Genomic DNA, 23,697 nt, shown 5'->3' with positions numbered 1-23,697 from the left:
TTCTTTTATTAGTGTCAGTGTCATATCACAGTGACAAATGTTGCTTTGAAGAAATCAAGGTCAAAAGAAAATCATCAAAAGTAGAGGTTTGACCAAAATGTAAACATATGTTGTGTTTTATTGTTTTTAATTGGGGTGGATTGGGGGGAGAGGTTGTAGAGAGGGGAAGGGGGGGAGATATTAAAACAGTATAAAAGCGAGCAGTTTATATGTAGGCACTGTATTTATTTTCTCTTTTCTCTTGTTTTTCACAGCTATTTGAATACGTTCTGAAAGATTTTGTTTATGAGCTCTGGTACAAGTAAGTACATTACACATGGTTATTTGATAGTTGCAGCACCCATAGAAATATAGATAACCTCAGGAGCATGTTCAAAATTTGAATGTACAATAATATCAGAAACACTATCAAAACCAGCAGCGGATGGCTTGAGTGATAGAAGTACTTTAAGGACCTCATCTCTTGTTGCAGGAATAATGAATAAAGAGTCAATGACTGGTGCTTGCAGGTACATTTTGTAGTGAGAGTTAACATTAGGAATCTTATGTTGAGTGGCTGGACCAATAGTAGTAAAATAATCATTGAAATGTTTCCAATATTCAATGGATTAGAAAAACTGACCCCGTGATAATTAATCTGTTCAGGAGTGCGATTAGCTTGTCAACCATGTAAAAGGGTATTTATTGACTGCCACATACTTTTCGCGTCCTGGTTGTTATTATTAAACATATTGGTGTAGTAAGACTTTTGGCCAGCCTGATAACAGACGTAAGACGATTTCGAAAACATTTGTAATCGTTCAAGTTGTTTGCAGTACAACTACGGAGATATTTTTTATATAAACGATTCTTTGTACGGCAAGAATTAAGGATGGCAGGAGTCATCCAGTCATTCTTGTCACTAATACCCTTCTTTTTACTAGCAACATATGGAAGACAGTTGTTTAATTGCTTACTAAATATTTTATTAAAATGATCAAATGCAACGTTTACATCATTGTCATTAAAGACATCTTGCCAAGATTCGTTTTCAATAGCAGACCGAAATAACCGTATAGTTGCTTGATCAACATGCCTCCTTAGAGTAATTGACAAAATACTAGTTTTAACATTGTCAATGTCAACAATAGTAAAAACAGGGAAATGATCCGAAATGTCATCACAAATTATGCCCGAGGTAGATGACAATGATGGACTATTCGTAAAAATTACATCAAGAAGTGTAGCAGAGTGTGACGTTATCCTAGTAGGCAAATTGTGGAGTGGACGAAAAGAGTAAGAGTGTACAAGGTTGATAAATTGATTACCGAATGTTTTCCGATGTAATTAAGAGATTACAATTAAAATCGCCCATTAAGAAACACAACTGTCTTCTCGATTCAACGAAATAAATAAACTACAGAACATGTCAAGCACAGATTCGCTAACACCGGAGGGGCAATAAATAATCCCTATGATGATTGGCGAATGAGAAGCCTGTAGTTCTATAAATGTCGGCTCAAATACTCCTTCTACAAACATACTCAAATCTGAACGTGATTTGTATTTAAGAGATGAATTGATATATAGTGCGACCCCTCCACCACGCCCGTGCCTAGAGGCATGTTCCATATTATACCCAGGGATGTTGTAGAGAGTATGTAAAGTATTAGGATTACCAAGCCAGGTCTCGGTAAATAATGATAACAGAAAAATTATGCCTAACGGATCTTAGTGATAATAATAAGTTATTAAAGTTACTATTCAGAGACCTAGCATTCACATGTTACAAGGTAAGTTTCTGATCCCATAAATCGTTGGTAAAATCGTGAAAGAAATTAAAATCATAATACTTGCAATTAGTAGCTTGAAAACTTTGAACAGAATTGATATCAGGATCAATAGAACTGAGAGGGGAATTAATGTCGTCGCATGCTTGAAAGTGATTACGAGTATTTTTACAAGTGATACAGGCTATGTCCCCCATGTAAACTAACAATAGGATTACTAATACAGTCATTATGCCATTTAATAACCCCGGAGCAATTACAGCAATGACCTATGGAATAACAATCACTAGACGTTAAGCTATGCGCACAAATACAACAGAGATGACTAAATAAAGTACAATGCTCCATGCAGTATCAAATGCAAACTATCAAAGAAGTAAAAAAAAGAAAAAGAAAATAGAACCGAACAAAAAAAAAAGAAGAAGAGTGCAAATAAAGTATTATAACGTATAATACCTTGAATGTGGATAAGACGGGTGGTTGGACAAACGAAAACATACGACAAAAGGGAATTCCTTTTAAGTAATCCGTAAAATACCAGTAATACATGCAACTACTTGTTAGATTAAAGTAACTAACGCTAATGGTAGGTATTGTCCCAAAAAATCAAGATAGCGGTTTCAAATTCAAGATGACGGCTTCAAATTCACCATTGTGTCCGTACATTACCGAAGTCTTGCCAGGTCCTCTGTAGAAGCAATATGATGTTTATGATCGTTCCCATCAATGACGAATATCTTCCCATCTAGGGTCCAAGACCGGTTAACTCTCTCATGTTTGCGAGCACGGGCGAATAGCTCCTGGTTCCTGCGGGTCAAATCCTCGTTGATGTATATTCTGGTGCCTTTTAGTGAGGTCCTGGCACGATATATCCTGTCTCTTGTGTTGTATGAGTTCAGTTTGACGATGATAGCTCTGGGTCTGGTGGCGTTTGCTATGTTGTTAGCTCTAGGTCGGTGTGAAATGCGGTGTGAACGGTCAATCTCTCCTGTGGTAAGGGTAACGTTCAGTTTTCAGTCGCCAGATTAATGACTATTTCGTCAGTCGATTCTCCAGGAGATTCAGGAATCCCCTGTATGCGGAGACAGTTATGCCTTGAGTACTGCTCCTGGCGGTCAGCAGAGTCCTGGACTGCAATAAAGTCTCGTCTGAGCTGGCATATTTCCTCCCTGGCATCATCAAGTTGTTTTTGTTTTTTGGACAGTTCAAGTTGGAAGGTGTCATGAATTTCTTTACATACCTTCTTTTTCACGGCTTCCGCTATCGCTGGCACTAGTTTGCTTATTAGATTGGTGCAAAAGTCATCTGAGTTAATAGCAGCATTCAACTCTTGGCAGATAGAGTCTATAATGTCCACATTAATTAGATCAGTGTTAGGTTGAGGTGTAGGCTCATCGTTAGGCTGAGGTTCGCGAACCTGCCTTCTAGTTGAGGTCGATTTTGCTGCGTTTGTAGCTTTTCTAGGTGGCATCTTCAACGTTTTTTAGTACTAACAATGAACTCTCACAGAATAATGATGAAATAATATACTGAATGAATATTTAACTGAGAAAAAGGATTTCCGAGAGGCGAAAAAAATGTTGTGATCTATACATGTTGTCTATCCACATCAAGGTGTACATGTGCCTATGTGTGAAGAAATCTCATTGTTGTTATTTGTCCTCCTATTTTCCTCACAGGGAGTTAAGCAGTAATGAAGAGTTTGTTACCCAGCTACGGATGACCATCAGACACATCATGGCAGTGTTCTTCAAGAGGGTTTGCCACGTAAGGACTTCCAATTCTTACTTGGAGAATAACCAAAGTCAAATCAGTTGTTTGTTTAGATATGTATTTATCATATATCATCTTGGCCTTGGATAATGTATCTTTCACTCAGGGTGCTATTAACATACATATCAAGGTGTACAGTAGAGAACGGAAGAACTCTTTCTAGAATGTTGTTCTAGAAGTTTGATTTTCAGGGGGATGGGTTTGAGGGAGGGTTTGAGGGGGATGGTCAGGTGAGGGGTCAGTGGGTGTTGCCACCCTCAAATTTTCCCAGACATATTGGACCCTTTGATTTCATTCTTTATTTGGTTTTTCCTTCATAGGTCGATATTCCGTCATTAATTATCGATAAGTTGGTCAAGGCTGGAATGTCTCACCTGGATGTCTATTTGAGAGCAAAGAGGAAATGTAAGTCACCGACCAGTAGGACAATAGCAGATGTGAATTAAGAATGGACAGACAATGGAAGACTCCAAACCTAGTTATTGATAGTCGTGAAGACCCACAGTCTTGTAACTGAGTAAACTGACTCTTTCTTAAGAAGGACTGATGAGTGCACACAGTGACTGTTTTCTGTTAATGACAGATTTTCATTTAGGTCACATGCAGATTCATCTGCCTGTGATTGGTTACATTTACTGAAAATGGGGGGCAATTTTAGTCCTAAACTGCAGCACACTGTCGACTACCGTTATGGAAAATGCTGCATATCGATTTTCCCAGACTGAAGTCCGCACAGCTTAAAACTGACAAACTCTTGATTTTTCATAGCCTTAAGCACGCACACTCTGTCCGACTATCCACAAGTTTTCCATGGTCAGACAGTAGGTTTGAATTGGGTTGCATTCGGTCTGAGAGTGTTTGGCTAGCTTCAGACACTGTTTGTACAGTGTTGAAGAGTAAACAGCACATTTTAAGAGAAATATCTTGTTGCATTCACAGACGTTACCACATTATTGTTTTTGTATTGAGTTCAAATAAGCAGAGACGCAGTTTAATTGAACACTTACAGACTTGAGAAAGTGCAAGATCTCTGAAATTCAGAGTACCTCATGTCATGTGTGCTTGAATATTACCATAATCTTGTACTGTAATATTTTTTAACCAATTCAATGAATATTCATGTAGCTGTTACAGTATGTCTGTCCACACAGATACTTTGTTCTGCAACAAAGTAACCAATGGTAAACAACCGTCTTAATATTTAACCAATGAGCAGCTACCGTTGTTAATAAAGTACTTTACTCGGTCTGTCAAAACTACATTACAAAGGTTAAAAAACATACTCTTTCCTATCCATTTTCAGTGACACATGGTCAAGACATCCAGACTGCTACCATCCGTGAACTTGGACCTCATTTGCATATCGCCGCTAGGAACAGGCTTACAGAATTGGAATATCTTCAACATCTCTGCAAGTTGCTTCTACCAATTGTACTCCCTCAAAAAACACTTAACAGCGAGTAAGTAACAGACATAACAGACATTATAACTTTCAAGTCCCCATCTAGACATCACAAATTTCCTTCCAGCAATTCATCTGTAATTATGCTGCAACATCAATATTTTGCATTAAAATATAATTAACAATAACTAGTTTTACATTCACAAATTTTCTATATTTTTATTGTCTTGTATACCTTTATGAACAGCTTTTCACTTTCTTTGTCCCTTGTAGAAATTTAATGTCCAACATGATATTAACTATTACCTAACACCCAAACTCCCACTTGAATGCATATGTTTTGATTATGTAAATCTTAGACAGTTATGTAATTATTTCATTTAATATCATTTTTCAGGGGTTCCAAAGTTTTTCTAAGAGAGATAGTTGCCTGTAAAGTGTTTCTTCCGGCTATGGATGTCGTTTCTGATCCTGTAAGTTTTTAATGTATCAATGTAAAAGTGTTACTGTACTTATGTAATGTAATATCCAGTGGAGTTGCGGGTTCGAATCCCATCCTCTTCGCCACCCTAGTATTCGTCAGTCCATGTAAATATATATGTACGGCTGCAATAGGTGTTCCCTGATCTAGTTCACATACAGTTTCAAAATTCTAAAGAAATGGGTAACAAATATAATATCGTTGTGAGAAAAAGGGGGAGAGAAACAGATTGAAAAAATGAGGTATGTCCAGTCAAACCTGTCAGGTCAGAACCCTGTGGTCAGAAGATTAGAGATGATAAGTTTTGGGAGGACTAGGACCTAAGGGAAAGTACATATATTTGCTCAAATATTTTTACATTCTTCCCTCACTTTAGAGCTAAAAGTTACATCACTTATTAATAAAAAAATGATGACAGAGCTTTCAGCAAAAAAAAAACAAAAATCGTGGCTACATTTATATTTTCAACAACAAACATATCCTGAGATATAAAAGTATGACAAAACAATGATAGGAGTGGAATCATTAAAGTTCTATATTCTCTTTTTGTTGATTGAAGAATATTCCAGTACGTTTATGCCACAGCTTCCTGGTTTGCAAGGGTGTTGTACTAAACAATAATCATTTTTAACTGAGCAACTGTTATCCACAGATGACGATGCTTGATACCAGGTCTGAAATGTTGAACAAAAAAAAGACATCTTTGTTGAGTCCATGTTGAAATTAGTACTTTACAAGTAAGATGAAAAGCAATGAATTATGGATGCATTGAATTATTCACATGTAACTTTTAAACAGTTAGCAAGAGCAAGCTGCATTTATGTTTAAACAAATAAGTCATTTGTAACATATGTGCTTCTATGCTTCCAAGGGATAAGTTAATAAACATTAAAATTCATATTTTTTGTGCCTTTTTCTTCAGGATGTTGTGAACTTATTGCTGTATCTTTTCTTCGACCCCGAAGCGGTGAGTTCTATTGATTATCTATCTCTCATAGCAGCAGTGCTTTAGCTAAACATTCTGTACTGGTCGCTATTTCACTGTTTTATTTTTTTTAATTTGTTTTGTAAAACTACCAAGTACTAAGCTGGGAGCTGTTATGATCTTTCTTGGCTGAAAATTACTGATATTAAAACTGTTATGAAAGTGTAATTATATTACAATATTCAAAACCAAGAGAAAAGTCCAGTAAATAATAATGTATAATTGTGATTGTGATTTAATGAATTTATCTCCTTTGGAATGAAACTATATTTTATGTAATATTAATTGATCATATTATGGATGCAAAATTTTTCTGTTGGTGGAATCTTTCATTACTGATGTACTAGTTCATTATCTTTTATTTTCTTCACCCACAGATGGTCCCTTCTACCGAACCACCCACAAAACAAGTCTCTATGCTTCAGAGTTTCTGTGATGAAAACGTTTCCACCAGAGAAAGTGTGAGCTTAATATTATTAGATTTTTTCAATGGAAATATTCTTTCAAAACTGGTTTCACCAGAGAAAGTGTGAGCTCAATGTTATTAGAATCTTCAAAGGAAATCTTCCAAAATTGGTTTCCACGAGAGAGAGTGTGAGCTCAATATTATTGGATTCTTCAAGGGAAATCTTTCAAATATGGTTTCCACCAGAGAGGTTGAGCTCAATATTATTAGAATCTTCAAAGGAAATCTCGTTCCAAAATTGGTTTTCATGAGAGAGAGTGTGAGCTCAATATTATTAGATTCTTCAAGGGAAATCTGCTTTCAAGATGTTAAGAAAATTTGATATAATATGACCATTTATACAATTACTTGTAACAGGTAGTATACATTCTTTCTTTATTTTAGTGTTTTTTTCTCCTGTTTTGACAGAGAAAGGGTGAGCATTTAATACCAATGTGATGGGCTAATCAAGAAAGTTTTATTGTTATCATAAATTATTTCATAAATGTTTCTTTCAAATTTAAGATCATATAACTGTCTTTCCTTTTACAATAAAAATGACAATATTCGGAGATTATTAACATTGCCATTTTACATTGCTCCTTAAATGTTTGACATAATTAAATGTGGAGTTATGTGCTTTTAAATTTTGTTGTTGAAGTTAACAGTGAAATCTATAAATACATATTAATTTTGTCAAAATGTGAAACGGGTGGTGAATTAATTAATTAATTAATTAATTAATTGTCATGAATTGTGATTGTTCTCTGTAATTTCTTGCTCTCAGGCCCTGCACTTTAAAGCAGAGGAAATCATGAACAACAGAGATTTACTGTTCCCCTTCATTCAGTTTATGAGAAAGGAGGGCTCTCTTAATATTCTTCAGTTCTGTCTTACCGTCGGTGAGTGAAGTAGGATGGTGTACGGTAACTTTACGATACTAAGTGCATCAATGTTCTCTTAAAGGACAACGTTAATGACTACCTATTTAGTTCTATTCTCTTACCACGTGGCTTCACTTATAGTTCAACCTGTTTTTGCCAGTGATAGAAAGAATAATACTTGTAAAAGTCGGGAGTCAAACTGCTCGAAGCAAGGACAAATTTCACTAATTTTGTGCATGTGTTTAACTTTATTACATAATTTCTGTAAATGGATAAAATAATTCACAGACATTTGTTAAAATACCAAATTGATGTTTTTCATGACATTGGCAATATTGTCTGTGTCTGTTAAGGCATTGTAGATTAAAGTTGCGATAGATCAAATGGGTTACGCTTTGACTTACAAACACAGCAACTGCAGTGTCTACCTCTGTGCAGCTACATATGTCTTTAACACAGTACACAAAGTTGAAAGACGAGCAAAGCTACCCTACCATAATAATATACCTTTTTCTTCCATATAGTGTTATATAATACATATAAAAAAAGGTATACATTAATATCAAATCTAGATTCAAAATATTATAAACTAATCTATTCCTATGTCGAAGTGGTGAAGTCTTTAAGCATGTAGTTATGTGAAATGGTACTGTTTAATAGGGAAAACTAACTAGGCATTGCAAAAAGCATATTTCTACCACACAATGAAATGGTTTTACTTTGAAATTGCTCAACAGAGGATTTCAACAAGAGAAGTTTGATACCCGAACTGACAGACGCCGCCAAGATGAAGCTGCACAGCGAGGCCAAGGAATTGTACCGACTATACTTTGCAGCTAACGCTGTTGACAGGATCCAGTTTGACGACGATATCATCGCAGAGGTTAAAGACAGTAAGGCAGAATTCTATTTATTGAAATTGAAAATTATTCTAAAGTACAGTAAAACCTGGGTTATCCTGATATCTATTATCTGTTTACTCTATTATCTGGACCTGAAATCAGCAGAACTGTAAGTTCAACAAGAGATGGAGAGAAATGGAGATACAGCCTGTGTCCTGCATTACGAGAACATTCCAAACTAATAGCTTTTTAAAAAAGGAATGGGGGAGAACTCTGGTCTCATACATGGTTTCTTTATATACAAAATCCAGAAAGTCGTACGTGGAAATGCCATAGGTTCAAGTTACATAAAGTAGTGAATTGAAAAGTTTACTCCGTAACAGACAGATTTTACCCACCACATCCCACAAATTGATGCTGCTTTGTACCGACACCCTTCTCCTGCTCATTGTCATACTTCAAACTATCCCCTTGCCTATCCCAATTCAAGACTATTCATTCTTCCACATACCAATCGCCATGCTCTCACCTTAGCCCCTGCTCTCCTCTACACCTGTGGTACTGCTCCTGACCCGCCTAACTAAATCAACCCACTTTCCTCAACACATATTTTTACTCTTGTCCATCTACCCTACCTGATGCCCCCACCAACCCCATCTCTTATGATCTTGCCCATCCACCCCAGCTAACTCATCTGCTTGTGGTGGTGGATCTAACATCATTTAGCATTTTGTGCTTTCATCTCTTACTGTTCCCCTTTTCCCCATGTTTTACAGTTGCAGAAGGAAACTTTCAGGAAGTCTCAAGGTTGAGGACATCCTCTGCACTGTTTAGGTGAGGACAAACTCTTTGCTTTATAGATAACCCGACTTGGAAGCTAACATACTGCTCATATGCCCTCTAAGCAATAGATACAATAGCTGAGAGTAACTTTGTTGTCATAAATTTGAACTATAACTATAAATTCTAAGGAATTAATTGCAGTGGTTTTTCTTTCCTTTTTCTGATGGTTCTTTAATAATGGATGCTATGTCCCAATGTCTTTGTCATTTGTGTGCACTGAAGTAATCGGTGGCTGATAATGAAAATGCTGGAAATTTTCTACGAGATTCCACATTCCCTTAATAGCATTTTGTATTTTGATGATATGCAGTTACAGATACACATCTGCAAGGGCATAGTGAATGATGTCGTCATTGCAATTTAACTGAAATTGTCCTTACTTTCCTTTTTAATTTTTAACTTCTTTTATTCACAGAAGAAAATAATATTTTTACCACAAAATTGCATTTTGATGAAATTGTAAGCGCAGAGAACATTGACAGCTAAGCAAACATTCCAAATGTAAAAGCTTTGAAGGATAATCAACAAGAAGATTATAATTGAAATTTTGGAAACTAAAGATTTTGAACAACATTCACTATGATGACATCACGGGCCACTTCCAGTGATCCATTCCAAAGCAGGAATTGAGGGTTTAACCAATCAAAATAGGTGAAATTCAGTCAAACATACCCCCATTAGGAACAAGATAGATGGTTTTTTTTTTTAACTAACCAACATTGTGGAATTATTTTAAGAAAAGATATAAGATTGTCTGCCACTGGAATTCTCCTTTAAAGATTTGAGTCAAGCAAGGGACTGGACTTGGCTGAATTTAGTTCCAATTACAAGGTGACATTTACTAAAGCATAAACAGGATTCCATTCATCACTGAAATTGTTTCTGTATTCCTTTTCCCCAATGTGTTTTTTTTAACAATTTTTTAAATTAATTTTACATCTTTTATACAGAGCATATGAGCATGCATTCAGCTTACTGGAGAACACCTTCTGTCCAATGTTCCATCATAGCGATGAGGTATGTGTAGGGCACATTATTACAGACTTACTTTATATATATTTATTATACTGCAGAAAATGTTGTTAGTTTTGTTTAAATGAAAGCGGTGAATAGAACTAATGAGGCTTTGTTAAAACATTCAATTAACATGTATTTGGTTACTGTACTAATATTAAAGATTTTTTTGGGGCTTGTTAATGTATTGACACCAGACCTCCGACAATAAACCAATCTGATTAATTTCTCTTTTCCCCTATTCTTACATCTTCTAAGGATTTAGTAAGTTATTCATTTCACACTCTGTAATAAATTAGTAGATCATTAGAGAGCCTCTATTGTGTAGGCTAGAATTGGATTTATCAGAAGTCCCTCTTTCAGTTGAAGGTTAAAAGTAAAAAAGTTGTATTTTTTTTTTTATCAAGGTCAAGACCCTCTCAAGTAACATCACAACCATTGACCCCTGGGTCATTGGTTACTTATTTACACCCACACATCCAATTGTGTACAATTCAGCCAGTCCCTCCTATGGTGTAACAGAGGACCACATGGATAAAATTCTCGGTGGGAATTCCCCATAGCATGCGGCCACAATCCGGCTCACTGAGCTATATTTACAAGTTACCATTAATAAACACCTGGGTGAGATGAAGTGCTTTGCCCAAGCAATGATATGTCCAGGACTTGAATTACCATCTGTCAGGTACACCTTGCCTTAAAGGCATTGAAGACTCGCCCCAAACCGCGTGCTGCGCTCTGAAAAAGTTAACTTTCTGTTGCTTGCAAATGATGTTTTCTTCTTGTCGCTACAAAATGCAGACAGTAATGAAACTTGATACCTTGTTATCTTTTATCTAGACCTGAGATGTCCACACTGCTATGTACACTGTGTTGTGGGTATTGACCGTAGCTGTATGTATTGACTGTACACTAGTGTCTCATTACCGACTGTAGCAAGCTGTGTGTGTATTTTCTGGAATCGATGGTGGTGTTTAACACTTCTGTTACATCTCATCCGAAACTAGGTCAGATTACCGGCATGAGACGTTTCTTTGTGCGCAGGGTCTTCACACCCTTTAACAATGCTTGCCACCAAGCCCTAGCAATGCTCACCTTTCTCTGTCCTTGTCCGAAATCTTCAGAAGCTAGTCAGTCATATTCATTTCTTTTGTCTTCCATCTTGTTTTGCAGTTTTTCACAATTCACTGCGGGAGCCGACCAGAAAACAAAGTACCCGTCTATACCAGGTCAGTTTACAGGCCCAAAAAAATAAAACAACTGATAATATTTCCAAAATTTGACTGCAAAGTCTTTTTACTAATTATTAATAAATTAAATGTAAATTGAGACTGAATTTGTCAACTTTTATTGCAACACCTTAATGTTTGTTGAAATCATCATTCTTCTGGGTCTACTTCAAAGTGGAAGAACAGCTTTTGCAAGAGGTGCAGAAATGCAGAGTCATCACAAAACTAAGAATTAGGTGCAACTGTGTTAGTACCATCAACAGTCTTAATTGTCAGTTGTTGAAGGGGATGGTGTTAGCGTGTTGGGACGATCACGATAGGTATGAGGTCTGACATACAGATTCTTGCTTCACTACTTATGTTGTTTCCTTTCTTCACCAAGACATAAATTAACCCAGGGAGTATAATGAATGATTCCATCTGATTATAAATGGTTTGTCCCCCCCAGTCATGTCTTCATATCAGTACCAATCAGAGGTAAACATCAAGACGTTTACAAATTGGTCTTGGATAATTCGTGATGAAACAGGAGAAGTGAAACTTAGTAGAATGCATCGTAATCAATTTATACTCACCAAAGTTTTAGTCATAAATCATTTCTTAACCGCAGTGCAAAATCTGCATTTTAACTAACCAATTGCTTCAGTAATAAGCGCTTTTACCAAGGAATCACTTTAAGCGACCACTTCTAGTCATCTGTGGCCACTGGCAAAATTTTACACCTCTGGGAAAAATATGTGATAGAAATTTATGAAACGTTTCAGTAATTATCACCGATTCTATTTTACTTTCTCGTTACTGCCTACCCTTTAGCTCCTCCGATGAAGGAGAGGATTTTGTGTTTCCTCCAAATGAAACGCCTTCTTATTTCCCCACTTTACGGTTTGTACAAGACTCCTCTCCGTGTAAATGTCGTTCCACCTCTTTTAAGTGTCTAGATTTGGTGTGATCTTTTGTAATGACTAGTCTTTTCTATTCTACATGGTCCGTTGGTTTCTGTATTATTATTATTATTATTATTATTCACTGGCTTTTTTTTCTTTCAATATTTTTGTTTTCTGCTCAGAAACTGATAAATTGTCATTTTGTGGCCCTTGTTCAGAATCAGTGTTTTCGCAGTGTTACATTATTGTATCACATTTGTTACTCTTGTGCTATCATATTTACTGATATTAAAAGCAGTTTAATACAACTTTTTAATGTGGCTTGGTGTAAGGCTTCAGGCCTAGAAATTCAAGCCATTTTCTGGCTAAATGCCAATAGATTTTGCTGTTAGTCAGTACAAATGCAAAACAAGATTTTTTTTCTTTTTTGACATTAAGAACATGATAGGTCTGTTGTCAATCATTAGTCAAAACATGGCATGATATCCATAGCTACCAAGGCCTTTTATTTATTTATTAATTATTATCAGCAATTATTAATGAGCTTCTCCTATAAGCTAATGTAGTTTCCATCATATGCTGTAATTTTAAAATGCCAGTGTGAATCTGAAGTTAGCCAGTAGATTGTTTTGAGCGCTTGCTATTTTTTTTCTAGCAAGTGTCCGAAATTGCGAAAATTTTGATCTGGGGCTTGTCAGCTTGCCATACAAGTAATATGGCCAGCTGGGTGGGATTGCATACTGGGAGGTGGGACTGGAGGTGAGATGAGTTTTCCTCTGTAGAAATCTAAAAAGACGAAGTTTGCAATGAATTGATGCAGTTATAAAATCTGTTTCATAGAAGGGAGGGCAGGGGTGAAGTTGGGGGTTTAGGGTTTAGGTTTGATGGAAGGAAAATTCTTCGACCAACTTTTAATGAAAAAATGTAAGTAGAAGGTGATGTGAAATATGCAACTGAGGAAGCAATTAGCTACTTTATCCACTTTATCTTTAACTTTAATTTACTTTAACTTCATCTTTATCTTTAACTATATGCACAAGCTGTAAGAGCGATTTTAACATACCTTGGTTCAGGAAGGACTGTCTCTCTCTCTAGATCTCTCTTTGTATATCATGTTTGGTGTGATGTTGTCTCTGTATTTTATTTTATACTCTCACTATTTCTACTTGTCACCTTCACATATATTTTGTTGTTTTGTGTATCCCATGTTTATTTTCGTAGTCACATCATGATTTGAAACATCCAATCTCTTCCTCCACGGCCTCCTATAGTCCATCATTTCATTCCATAGTTGTTTATAAAAAAATACAAATTCACCTGTCACTAGATTCTTCACACCATCTCAAGATTGCTTTCCTCACTATTTTCGTACATTCTGATTGTATTTGGAATTCTTCCTGTCTGCAAAGGGGATGCCATTTTTGCTTCTCACAACCAACGATTGAGTTTTTGTCCGGGCTTCATTTGTTTTTTTGATATTTCCAAACTTCTGCTACATATTGTCATCAAGGAAGAGCCATCACATACCGATAATTGGTGCATGACACCTTTGGTATATACTCACATATCATTTTTTATGATAATCCATTTCTTTTATTATATTGTTTACTCTTCTCCGTTTTTTTTTTTTTCCATATTTCAGCCAAAATTCTGCCATATCTGTTTTGTAATATCACAAAGTTGGTCCATCTCTAGAGAATTCTTCTCTCCCTGTTCTTTTGCATTAGAGATTTGTCATAGTTTCTCTCATACATTCTACCAAACCAGTGGTGGGCAGGAATACTATCACTGTTATTGTGATGATGTTTGTGTGTGTGGAATGGGATGATGGAGATAAAGCTGGTGGGGGGGGGGGGAGGCAGAGAGGGATACGAAGTGGTATTGGGTATTAATTTAATTTGGATCTAACCATGTGTAAGCAATAGTTCAGTAATATATTTTGTATGGAGTGAACTTGGAGAATGAGGTGGGGGTTGGCGGTAGGGGTTCAGTGTGACAATCACCATAAACTATATATTGTGCATGGTGTAATTTATTTATATTTAATTTTTAATTTATAGGATGTTGGTCAAGAAACCAGACACTCTTGCAGCCATGCATAAACTGAGCAGTAGAATAAGAGGTGTTTTCAAGTCTCAAGCCAGTAAGTAGAAACTCTTACAGCTGTGCTCAGTCTTGCTGCTATAGCCTCAAGCAAGTAAATTTTACTAAACAAGTATAGAAACTCTTGCAGCAATGCATAAGCTTTGTACTAGCTTGGGCTTTGGGACCTTTCAATTGCTGTGTTCCTTTTATGGCAATTTATAAACTTTTCTAACGTTTTAGTTTAGTACCAATATTTCCCATGTTACATTTTTCTGTAACAATAGGTATTCAATTATACGCCTCCAAACTTGACACTTTAGACTAGAACCAAGTAAAGCGGGAATAGTTTCTACCTTGTATGTAACTTACTTGCCTGAATCTTAACTACACACCTGATTCTACTACCAAGAAAGTGTTTCTTATTTTGTATCAACGCTTCTCCTAACTAATTTCATCGTTACAAACTTTGGGGCATTGCCTTCCAATAATTGGTGGTTTAAGGTACATTTATATGTGGTTAATTGAATGAAAAGTTACTAATTGCCAATGAGTTACAAACACATCTTTTTTATAATATATATATCTGACTATATCTTCTCTTCTGTATGCAGTTGATGAAGTTCCTGGATACCCCTTAGGTTACTCGGATTCTGAAAGTGCTCCACAGTCAAATGTAAGCTATATATAGACCTCTACTGAATGAGTAATCACACTATCCGGAGGGTCTACTCCAGCACAAACTTACATGTATAACTACAGGACATTCTTCTTTAATATCATCTTAGGGTTCTACATAACAAATTAATTGTTTCGTTACCAATGTTATGAACCAGAGGTTAACATTGTTTCGTCATGGCTATTTACCTCTTCACAATGTGATAGTGAATGTGGCACTTGACAATGTGATCCTATATAGATTGTGACCCTATACACTGTGATGCTTCACAAAGTGACACTTGACCCTATCAGGCTGTAATGCTTAACACTGTGACGCTTTTGTCATGGCTATGTAGCATTGTACACTTTACAGCGTAACAGTGTGACACTTGACAATGTGATCCTATATAGATTGTGACCCTATACACTGTGATGCTTCACAAAGTGACACTTTACCCTATGAGGCTGTAATGCTTAACATTGAGGCTTAACACGGTCTCATGTTTACTCTGTGTAATGCGTCACACTGTGACACTACTCTGTGACACTTAACATTGTAACCTTTGACACTATACTATGTCTGTATATACTGTAACAGCAAAAATAAAGCAGTGTTTCACATATTTTCCCCAAAATGATTTAATTGGAGAGAGTGCATAGTGGACCGCATGGGATGGAACCTGCAACAGCAATGATCTTCCACAAAACATCGTACTAGTTTATTTAAAAAAATCCTGTCTCTTACAGTCGGAGGCTGAAAGCGAGCTGGAGGACGACGAAAGTGGCATGTCGTCCCCTCAGCATGATCTCTCAGCGTGGAGGATCAGCATCCCCAGGGTGGAGAGCAGACAAGAGGCGGGGCGAGAGCTCTTCATCTTCCGAATTCACATCAAGAGGATCGACATCAATACCAACTCTGAAGAGAGGAGTGAATGGGAGGTGGAAAGGTAAAGAAAGAGAAACCGTTACATTAAACTTACGATGAAGTTTATAAGCAATCAGTGTTATTAGCAATCAGTGTTAAAGGAGTCAGTGTAATAGCAATCAGTGTTAAGGCATCTAGTGTTAAAGTAGTCAGTGTAAAAGGAGCCATTGTTAAAGCAGCCAGTTTTAAAGCAATCAGTGTTATAAGCAATCAGTGTTAAATGAGTCATTGTTAAAGCAGTCAGTGTTAAGGGGGTCAGTGTGAAAACGATCAGTGTTAAAGCAGTCAGTGTTAAAGTGGTCAGTATTAATGCAATCAGTGTTAAAGCAGCTGGTGTTAAACCAGTCAGTGTTAAAGCAGTCAGTGTTTAACCAGTCAGTGTTATACCTCGGTGTTATAGAAAAAGAAATGATTTGTGCATTAAAAAGTTGCTTGTCTTCACCTTTGAAAGCAACATAAACAATCTCTTTATATATATATAATATCCTCTTGCCGTAGACTTCTCTTGCCTACCTGGAGTGAAATAACCCCATTACTACATTATCAGTCTGCCCATAGCTATATATACAGTACCATAGCCATATGTACCAGTGTGGCCTGATTTGTAGCTGATTCCATATGTTCATGCAATTCATAAGGTGGACACAGCAGAGGTTCCAAACCTGAAGCAAGCATGTTTACTTATCAAAGCAGAAGTGAATACTTCTTTAACACTCTTTTGATCATTAACTGATAACTAAAAGCCCTTTTCAGATTCAAGAATCCATCCTAGCTTCTGTAAAGCCAACCTCCCCAAACTATGGGTCCAAACACAAATATGGGTTGCCAAACATTTACGGTGGGCCGTGACCTGGGCAGCGAGATTGGGTATATGTTATAATGGGTAGTCATAGTTTTCCACTAGAATCTGACAGTAAACTTCCTCCATGCAGCGTGGTGATTTGTTTCTCAAGTATTGATTAAATATGTATATATTTTTGTGACTTTACTGACTTTTAGTCAATGTACGATCAAATAGGTGGTCAATGTGCAGTTTACCCATCAAAATACCAGGGAGTACATATGGGGAGATATTTAGGGTCACGGCTAGCCAATGACAATCACATTATGGCATCAGAGGGGATTGTTTGGGAAGCAGGTCTGTAGAGATTTCTTGTACAGCTCGTTATGAATAGTGAATCTGTTGTGAAGTGTGAAATAAAGCACAACCAACAGGGCTGGAGTTGAAGTTAGGTGGTTTTTACAGCATTGAATGATGTTGAACACTTCAAATCCGACAAGTTCTTTATCATCCTGGCCTTGTCTCTTTCAACAGGATGTTCCATGAATTCTATGTACTAGAGAACAAGCTGAGTGAATTCCATGGTGAGTGATATTAACTATGTGCTCCTTTACTTATTTCAGGTGTTTTAATGTTTCCATTGAATTTGGAATAATTGGTCAAAATGCTATTTGTGTAAAAATATTGAGTTGAGAAAGTGCATCAAACTTGTAAATATCTGCCTAAGCTATTTAGCTAGTTTTGAGAAACAGTCTCCTGACATGTACCCCAAGTAAAATGCAATTAAGTAGAACATTGAGTGGGTTTTTGATAATATCAATTGACTTAATTTGGGAAGGGGGAGCCGGTGGGATTGGAGGTGGCACATGCCTTGCCACTTTTGTGAAAACCTGAAAACTGCTCCTTTTAATAAATGTTGAAGTTACCCCTTGTTGTTAGAGAAAGTAGTACCCTTTCTACATTGTGTAATTAAATTGTGCCCTTTTGTGTTATTTTGTAATTAAGAAGGGATCTTTTGCTATGCAAAATAATATTAATAATAATAATAATAACTGTTATTTGGGGGGGTATCCAGAGCACAAGGCAATGTTCAAATGCGCTCCCATATAAAGGGTCTAACTGTGATATTTCTCAAAAAGGATAGTTTTTAACTGTTTTTTGAGATCCGTCTTACTGGATGGAGAAATAGGTGCCTCTTGTTTGGCTATGAGTGCCCAATGTGTGTAAATAGTGCTTAGTAAATAGTGTTGACAACTTAAAAAATATATAGTTAAAAAGTGCCCTTTTTTGAAACACATTCCAGAAACTAGAATTTGTGGTATGAAAAGCATAGAGGGTTCCTTTTTTTTGTTGTTGGGATGTTTTGTGGTAATATTAAGGTCTGTTCACTGATATCAAGCTGCTCTCCTCAAAATCACCCACTGTTTGGTTTAACCCTCTCCTCCCCCCTCCCCACCCCCAATATCTGGACTCAGGGTTCTGCCACTGCCGGTCGGCCCGACCAGCATGCTGAATTACCGACCGCCACAATCTGCCTGAGTGACTTTTCCGACCGGCACTTATTTTCGATAGGAACTCCAAAAAACAGCTCCATAGCCAGAGGGTTGAACGTACAGAAACAATCTGTTTGAGACTAGGGGAAATCCAGTTCATAACTGTTCAAAATATCCAACACATCACAGTGTCATACTTAGTAAAAATTACCAGAGTTCCGCATTCCAGACCAATGACTGTTTTCCGTTTCCAACTCCCGATCGTACCTTTGATAGTTTCATTTATATCTACAAAATCACAACTAATTGTATTTTGCGGAGTTAACGTTTTCTACAAGAACATGGAAACAATATTTAACATTGAGTTAATCATGCCAAGTGGCCGAAAACATGTGATTACAAGGGTACCTTTCATAAAGATGGCCATAGCAAGGGGCCTTGATATCGTGCTATGCGTGTATGGTATGGACAGAATCGAAGACTCACACACTGCGTCTGCTGAGTGGTCAGAGTCGGCAGTCACTGCTGTAATTATGTGATATCCTTTCAATGGACCGATTTCATAGGCCCGATGTTGAATAAATGAGAGAGAATACATAATTCATTATGATTCATCTTTATTTGGGAGTGGACTCTCACTCACTGTCCATCTAAAATTATCATCTCAGCCTGAATGATTTATTTAATAGGCACCACCGGCTGGTCTGTACTCTGGTGCTCCAGATAGTTGTCCTAACTTTTTTCATTAATTATGAAAAATTCCAAACATGAGATCTCATTTCAAAGCTGTCTACATGTGGCTCAGAATACTCGGGAAGGGCCGTTTCCGGCCATCTGGGGGGTTTCCAAAACCCAAAATTTTCTTGTACGCTCCGCGCCAACCGATGGTGGCGCTCCGCTTAGATAGTCCTGCCGGCACTCAATCCACCCTGGGCAGAACCCTGTGGACTGTATGGAGTTCATCACGTTTCGATCTGTCTCTCTGCAGGTGGTTTTGACTTTGAGGATTCACAGTTGCCTCCGAAGAGATCCTTTCTAGTCATCGCTAAAAACATTGAATTTATGGAGAAGAAAAGGCCCGCCTTTGAGAAATATTTACAGGTAACTTGATCTAAGAATTGTTTTCAACATCATTCCATTATTGAGAGCAAATTGCAACTACCAAAGAATAAGAAGCAGAAAAGTAACTTAATCCCTTTAAAGGATCAAATCATAAAAGTATTTTTCTAGGTTATCTGAAATTACTGTAAGGGTGTACAGAAAGAAGAAAGAGTTTGTTTATGCTTAGTTGGCTTTGTTTAATATTCATGATACAGTAAATACCTTTAAAGCTATCTAAAGATCATAGCACAATTTTCTTACTTTTTTTGCTGTCCTGTACATGTTTCTTAAGTAGCCAATCTCATATAAGTTTGTGAATCTGTTACTGTGAACTGATACTATTTTCTGTAAGGTAGACAATCTACATAATTAAATAAATTACAAACTATATCTCATTACGTTTTCAAAGCCAACTATAAACCTTAATAGGAATTGAATATATGTCATTTGTAAAAGTTTATTGATCTTGTCATATGTTTATTTAGAATGAAATAATTTGTGGTAAATGTTAGAGGTAAATTATATCTTATAAACATGAGACAAATTTAAATTTCAACCTCAAAATAACAAATATTTAACAATTTAATATCTGGCATTTTAGCATTTGGCACAATAATGGCAACAACTATTACAAATTACACAGTAATTGTTTTTAATTATTTACTTTGATGTGTTTTTAATTAGTTTGTTAGTATCATTTTATTACCATTGTATTTCTGACCATTAGGATATTGCTATATGTCTTTGTTTCTTGCTTCTCGCTTTTAGATTTTGCTCACCAAACCATTCCTGAGAGGCAGTCAGCTCCTTTATAGATTCTTGACATCTGAAGAAGAGTTTGCGACAAAGTTCCTTCCTGACGTGAACCTTGGTAAGACATACTTTTGGCTCTCTCTGAGTCAAAAAATCATTCTTCAAAAGTAATTGCATAATTTACAGCTTTTTTGCAACAATTTCACCTGAAAATAATAATTAGCCAACTACTCTTCTGTGATGGTAACTAAATATTAAGTAGCTGTAAGTAGTGGGGATCGGTAAAGGAGGGGGGCAAGGAGAGGTGGTTAAGGGGGAGGTGGTTGAGGGGGGAGGTGGTTGAGGGGACTCAGAGGTATCTAAGAAATTAAATTGCCTCATGTAAAGTAACATTAAATATGAAATTGAAAGGAAGGCATCTGTGCAGACTTGAAAATAATGGAATATTTACTTATCATTATTTAAATTAAGTGTTCTGATGGCTTGCAGCTCTTCAACCACTTTTTTTCTGAATATTATTTTAGGGACAGAATTAGAGGTTGTAGGGTGGCCAGGTGGAAGAGGAAGGGAAAGACATAATAAGATCACTGGTGCTTTGAAATATTTGTGTTATTTGAAGATATAGTTAATTTATTTGTCCACAAAAAGTGAGATAGGTACTTTAAATTTGATACATTTTTTCTTATATTTCCTTTCAGGAAAAATAATGAAGAGTGTTTCAACAAAAGTGATTAAAGAGGTAAGGCACTGTGGAGTTATGAAATAAGATAATGATATGCTCTACTTTTGTAGCATAGTTCTGGCAGTGTGAATGATTTGTGAGTTTAATTCAGTGAATATCGAGAAATGCGCTGTAAATATTGAATATCGAGATGAAAGAATTTCCCAGTAAACATTGAATATTAACTTGCAGGAATTACTCAGTGAGTAAAGAATTTGGTTGTAGTAAGAATTTAATATAACTATGCAAGAGTTAACAGGAATTACCCAGTAAGCATTTATTTAGGTATTACCTGTAATCATATGAAAGAACTACTCAGTAAGCATATGAAAAAACTACCCAGTAATCATGCAGGAATTAATGACTAAGCATATGCAAGAATTACCCAGCATGCATATGTACAAAGATTACCCAGAAAGCATATACAGGAATTACCTTGTAAACATATGCAAGAATTACCCAGTAAGCATATACAGGAATTACCTGCAAGAATTACTAAGTTAGCATTGAATATTAATATTCATATCCGTCCTGCAAGATTATCCAGAAAGGAACGATTTATGTACAGAGATTGCCCAATGATTAAAGAGTATCAAAATGACTTATTAAGTTTTCTCTCTCTGTGTGATAGCGGGGCCAACATCTGGAACCATTCCTGCAGTCTTTCTTGAGTTCTGTGGAAGAACCGAAGCCTAAACCAGGGTAAGTGTTCAACAAACATATCACAGAAAAGAATTTGCAGGGACAGCATCTACTGGAAAGGATTTGAAAGTACAATACTGATAGCAATTAAGACATGGACCTCTCATGCATCTTGGCATCCTGGAAAAGAAAGGTAGAACATGCACCCTCCCCCCCCCCCAAGGTGGTGAAGTAGGTCTACGGCTCTCAGCCTAAATGGTCAAATGAAAATGACTCTTAATCAGCTTCACGACAGCATCCACAGCTCTCTCTCCTGCCACCTGTCTCCCAACAGGATGGGACGACGATAGCATTGTTGGTATGTTGTATTTTTGGGGGTTTGAGTAGTTGGCCCTCATACCACATGTGGCCGATGTTCATTGTCTGTGTCGAAGAAGGGCTGCCATGGTATGGAGTCCCGTGTTTCTTGGTGTCTTGTATGAAGTGGAATAATTGATCTGTCGTGCTACAATTTCTTCTGAGGCCCGCCCGGCCCGACCATTTTGCAGGATGTGGTTGTGTCAGATGAAGCGTGATAGTCTGTCGCTGGTGATTTTTTGAGGCATTTTCCTAATACAGGGAGAAGGGTTATCGGGCTGTAGTTACTTGGTGAGGTCTGGGTATAACGATGGTAATGGCTGATTTCCAGATCTTCGGGATGAAGCAGATCTTGATTGAGGTGGTGAATAACTTGCTCAGGGGAACTGTGCTGAAGTAGTCTCTAAAGGTATTTTGCTTCTTCTGTGTCAGTGACTGCATAAGAACCAATGGCTCTCAGACTATCCAAGAGTGAAATCTTATACAATATCCCCAAAATCAAAGTGTGGGTGAACTGCATCTTAGGCCGCATTTGCGCATAGAACCTCAATGTCAACAATGTTCAAGCAGCAAAATACTAAGTCTATTGGCTTGCTCTCAGTTTTTATTAATAGGTTTATCTTACTTGTTTTCATTTTTATTTCTTTACTGTTTCCAGAGATCCTACAGAGGATGCTAACCCAGAGAAGATTATTAAAGACATGGTAAGACAAAACAAAAATAAAATAATTAAAAATTGCAAAATGTATCTTTTCGAGCCATTGATAGACGCACCTAGAGCTTTCAATGAACCGGAGTATTTAAGCGTCAACTTTTTCTGGTCGTAGGTATCCGATCCCGTCCATGGGAACAATGCTTGCCAGATGTTTGACAGGTCAACGGTGGAGATGCCAGGTCAAAGGTCATCTGGTGACCTCCAAGAGGTGAATGGAATCTTCGATTACATACTCTACATTGGTAAGGCTACTGTTTCTTTTTTTTTGTACTGTCAAGTAAGATGGAGTAATGGCATTTTAGAATTGAACTTTATATCAAAGGGTACTTTATTCAATATCCATAGGGCTTTATAGCAACTCATTCCCAGGAAATATAATGTAACTTTGGTCTGAGTTCACCCCGTTGTCTTTGAATACACCTGCAAACTATCAACAGTGAGTTTAGTGCCTAGGCTTCGGAGATTCTTAAAAATTCTTCACATTTCGTTTCATTTATTTATTTGTGTTATCGCAACATTCAGGTGATAATAATAAGCACATATAAAGTAACAAACATACAAAGAGTTGTGAAAGGAAGTGCTATAAAAGACCTTTATTGCTTAACGAGTAGAGCACTCCCTATACTTAACAATGAAAATATACAATGAAAATATACATAAATATATGTCTCTAAACAAGAAACAAACAAAAACGAAGAGAAAAAAAACCCCTGACCTCACTCAAAATCTCCCGACCCCTGCCATGACTATCCCATGACAAACCCATAACTCCCAGCTGTAACCCCACCCACCTACCCAAAACCTCCCATTCCCTATCCCCACCCAACGCCTTTTGAAACTTTTGCCTGAGAAAGGTACATAGGCGTTATAATGTCGAAGTTTGTTTAATTCCGATCAGATAAAATACTCGGTCGCT

General features: G+C 36.8%; 1 protein-coding gene across 2 annotated transcripts in view; it reads left to right on the top strand.

The window, feature by feature from the left end:
• LOC139959432 (sorting nexin-14-like) overlaps positions 1–23,697 on the top strand; it is a 32,332-nt gene that overhangs the window by 4,448 nt on the left and 4,187 nt on the right. The window contains exons 4-26 of one of the 2 annotated variants that reach the window (XM_071957044.1): positions 255–301; positions 3,449–3,536; positions 3,863–3,947; positions 4,846–5,002; positions 5,342–5,417; positions 6,348–6,392; positions 6,788–6,871; positions 7,643–7,757; positions 8,477–8,632; positions 9,358–9,415; positions 10,375–10,441; positions 11,612–11,667; positions 12,481–12,549; positions 14,612–14,694; positions 15,248–15,309; positions 16,041–16,240; positions 17,534–17,583; positions 19,481–19,593; positions 20,362–20,464; positions 21,045–21,085; positions 21,699–21,769; positions 22,725–22,770; positions 22,894–23,023. In XM_071957044.1, coding sequence (XP_071813145.1) covers positions 255–301; positions 3,449–3,536; positions 3,863–3,947; positions 4,846–5,002; positions 5,342–5,417; positions 6,348–6,392; positions 6,788–6,871; positions 7,643–7,757; positions 8,477–8,632; positions 9,358–9,415; positions 10,375–10,441; positions 11,612–11,667; positions 12,481–12,549; positions 14,612–14,694; positions 15,248–15,309; positions 16,041–16,240; positions 17,534–17,583; positions 19,481–19,593; positions 20,362–20,464; positions 21,045–21,085; positions 21,699–21,769; positions 22,725–22,770; positions 22,894–23,023 — 2,002 coding nt within the window. The remainder of the gene's footprint in view (positions 1–254; positions 302–3,448; positions 3,537–3,862; positions 3,948–4,845; positions 5,003–5,341; positions 5,418–6,347; positions 6,393–6,787; positions 6,872–7,642; positions 7,758–8,476; positions 8,633–9,357; positions 9,416–10,374; positions 10,442–11,611; positions 11,668–12,480; positions 12,550–14,611; positions 14,695–15,247; positions 15,310–16,040; positions 16,241–17,533; positions 17,584–19,480; positions 19,594–20,361; positions 20,465–21,044; positions 21,086–21,698; positions 21,770–22,724; positions 22,771–22,893; positions 23,024–23,697) is intronic. The other variant, XM_071957045.1, reaches the window with a different exon arrangement.

The sequence above is a fragment of the Apostichopus japonicus genome, chromosome 19, assembly GCF_037975245.1.
Source record: "Apostichopus japonicus isolate 1M-3 chromosome 19, ASM3797524v1, whole genome shotgun sequence".
Taxonomy (NCBI): domain Eukaryota; kingdom Metazoa; phylum Echinodermata; class Holothuroidea; order Aspidochirotida; family Stichopodidae; genus Apostichopus; species Apostichopus japonicus.
This window is presented reverse-complemented; position numbering and strand designations above follow the sequence as displayed.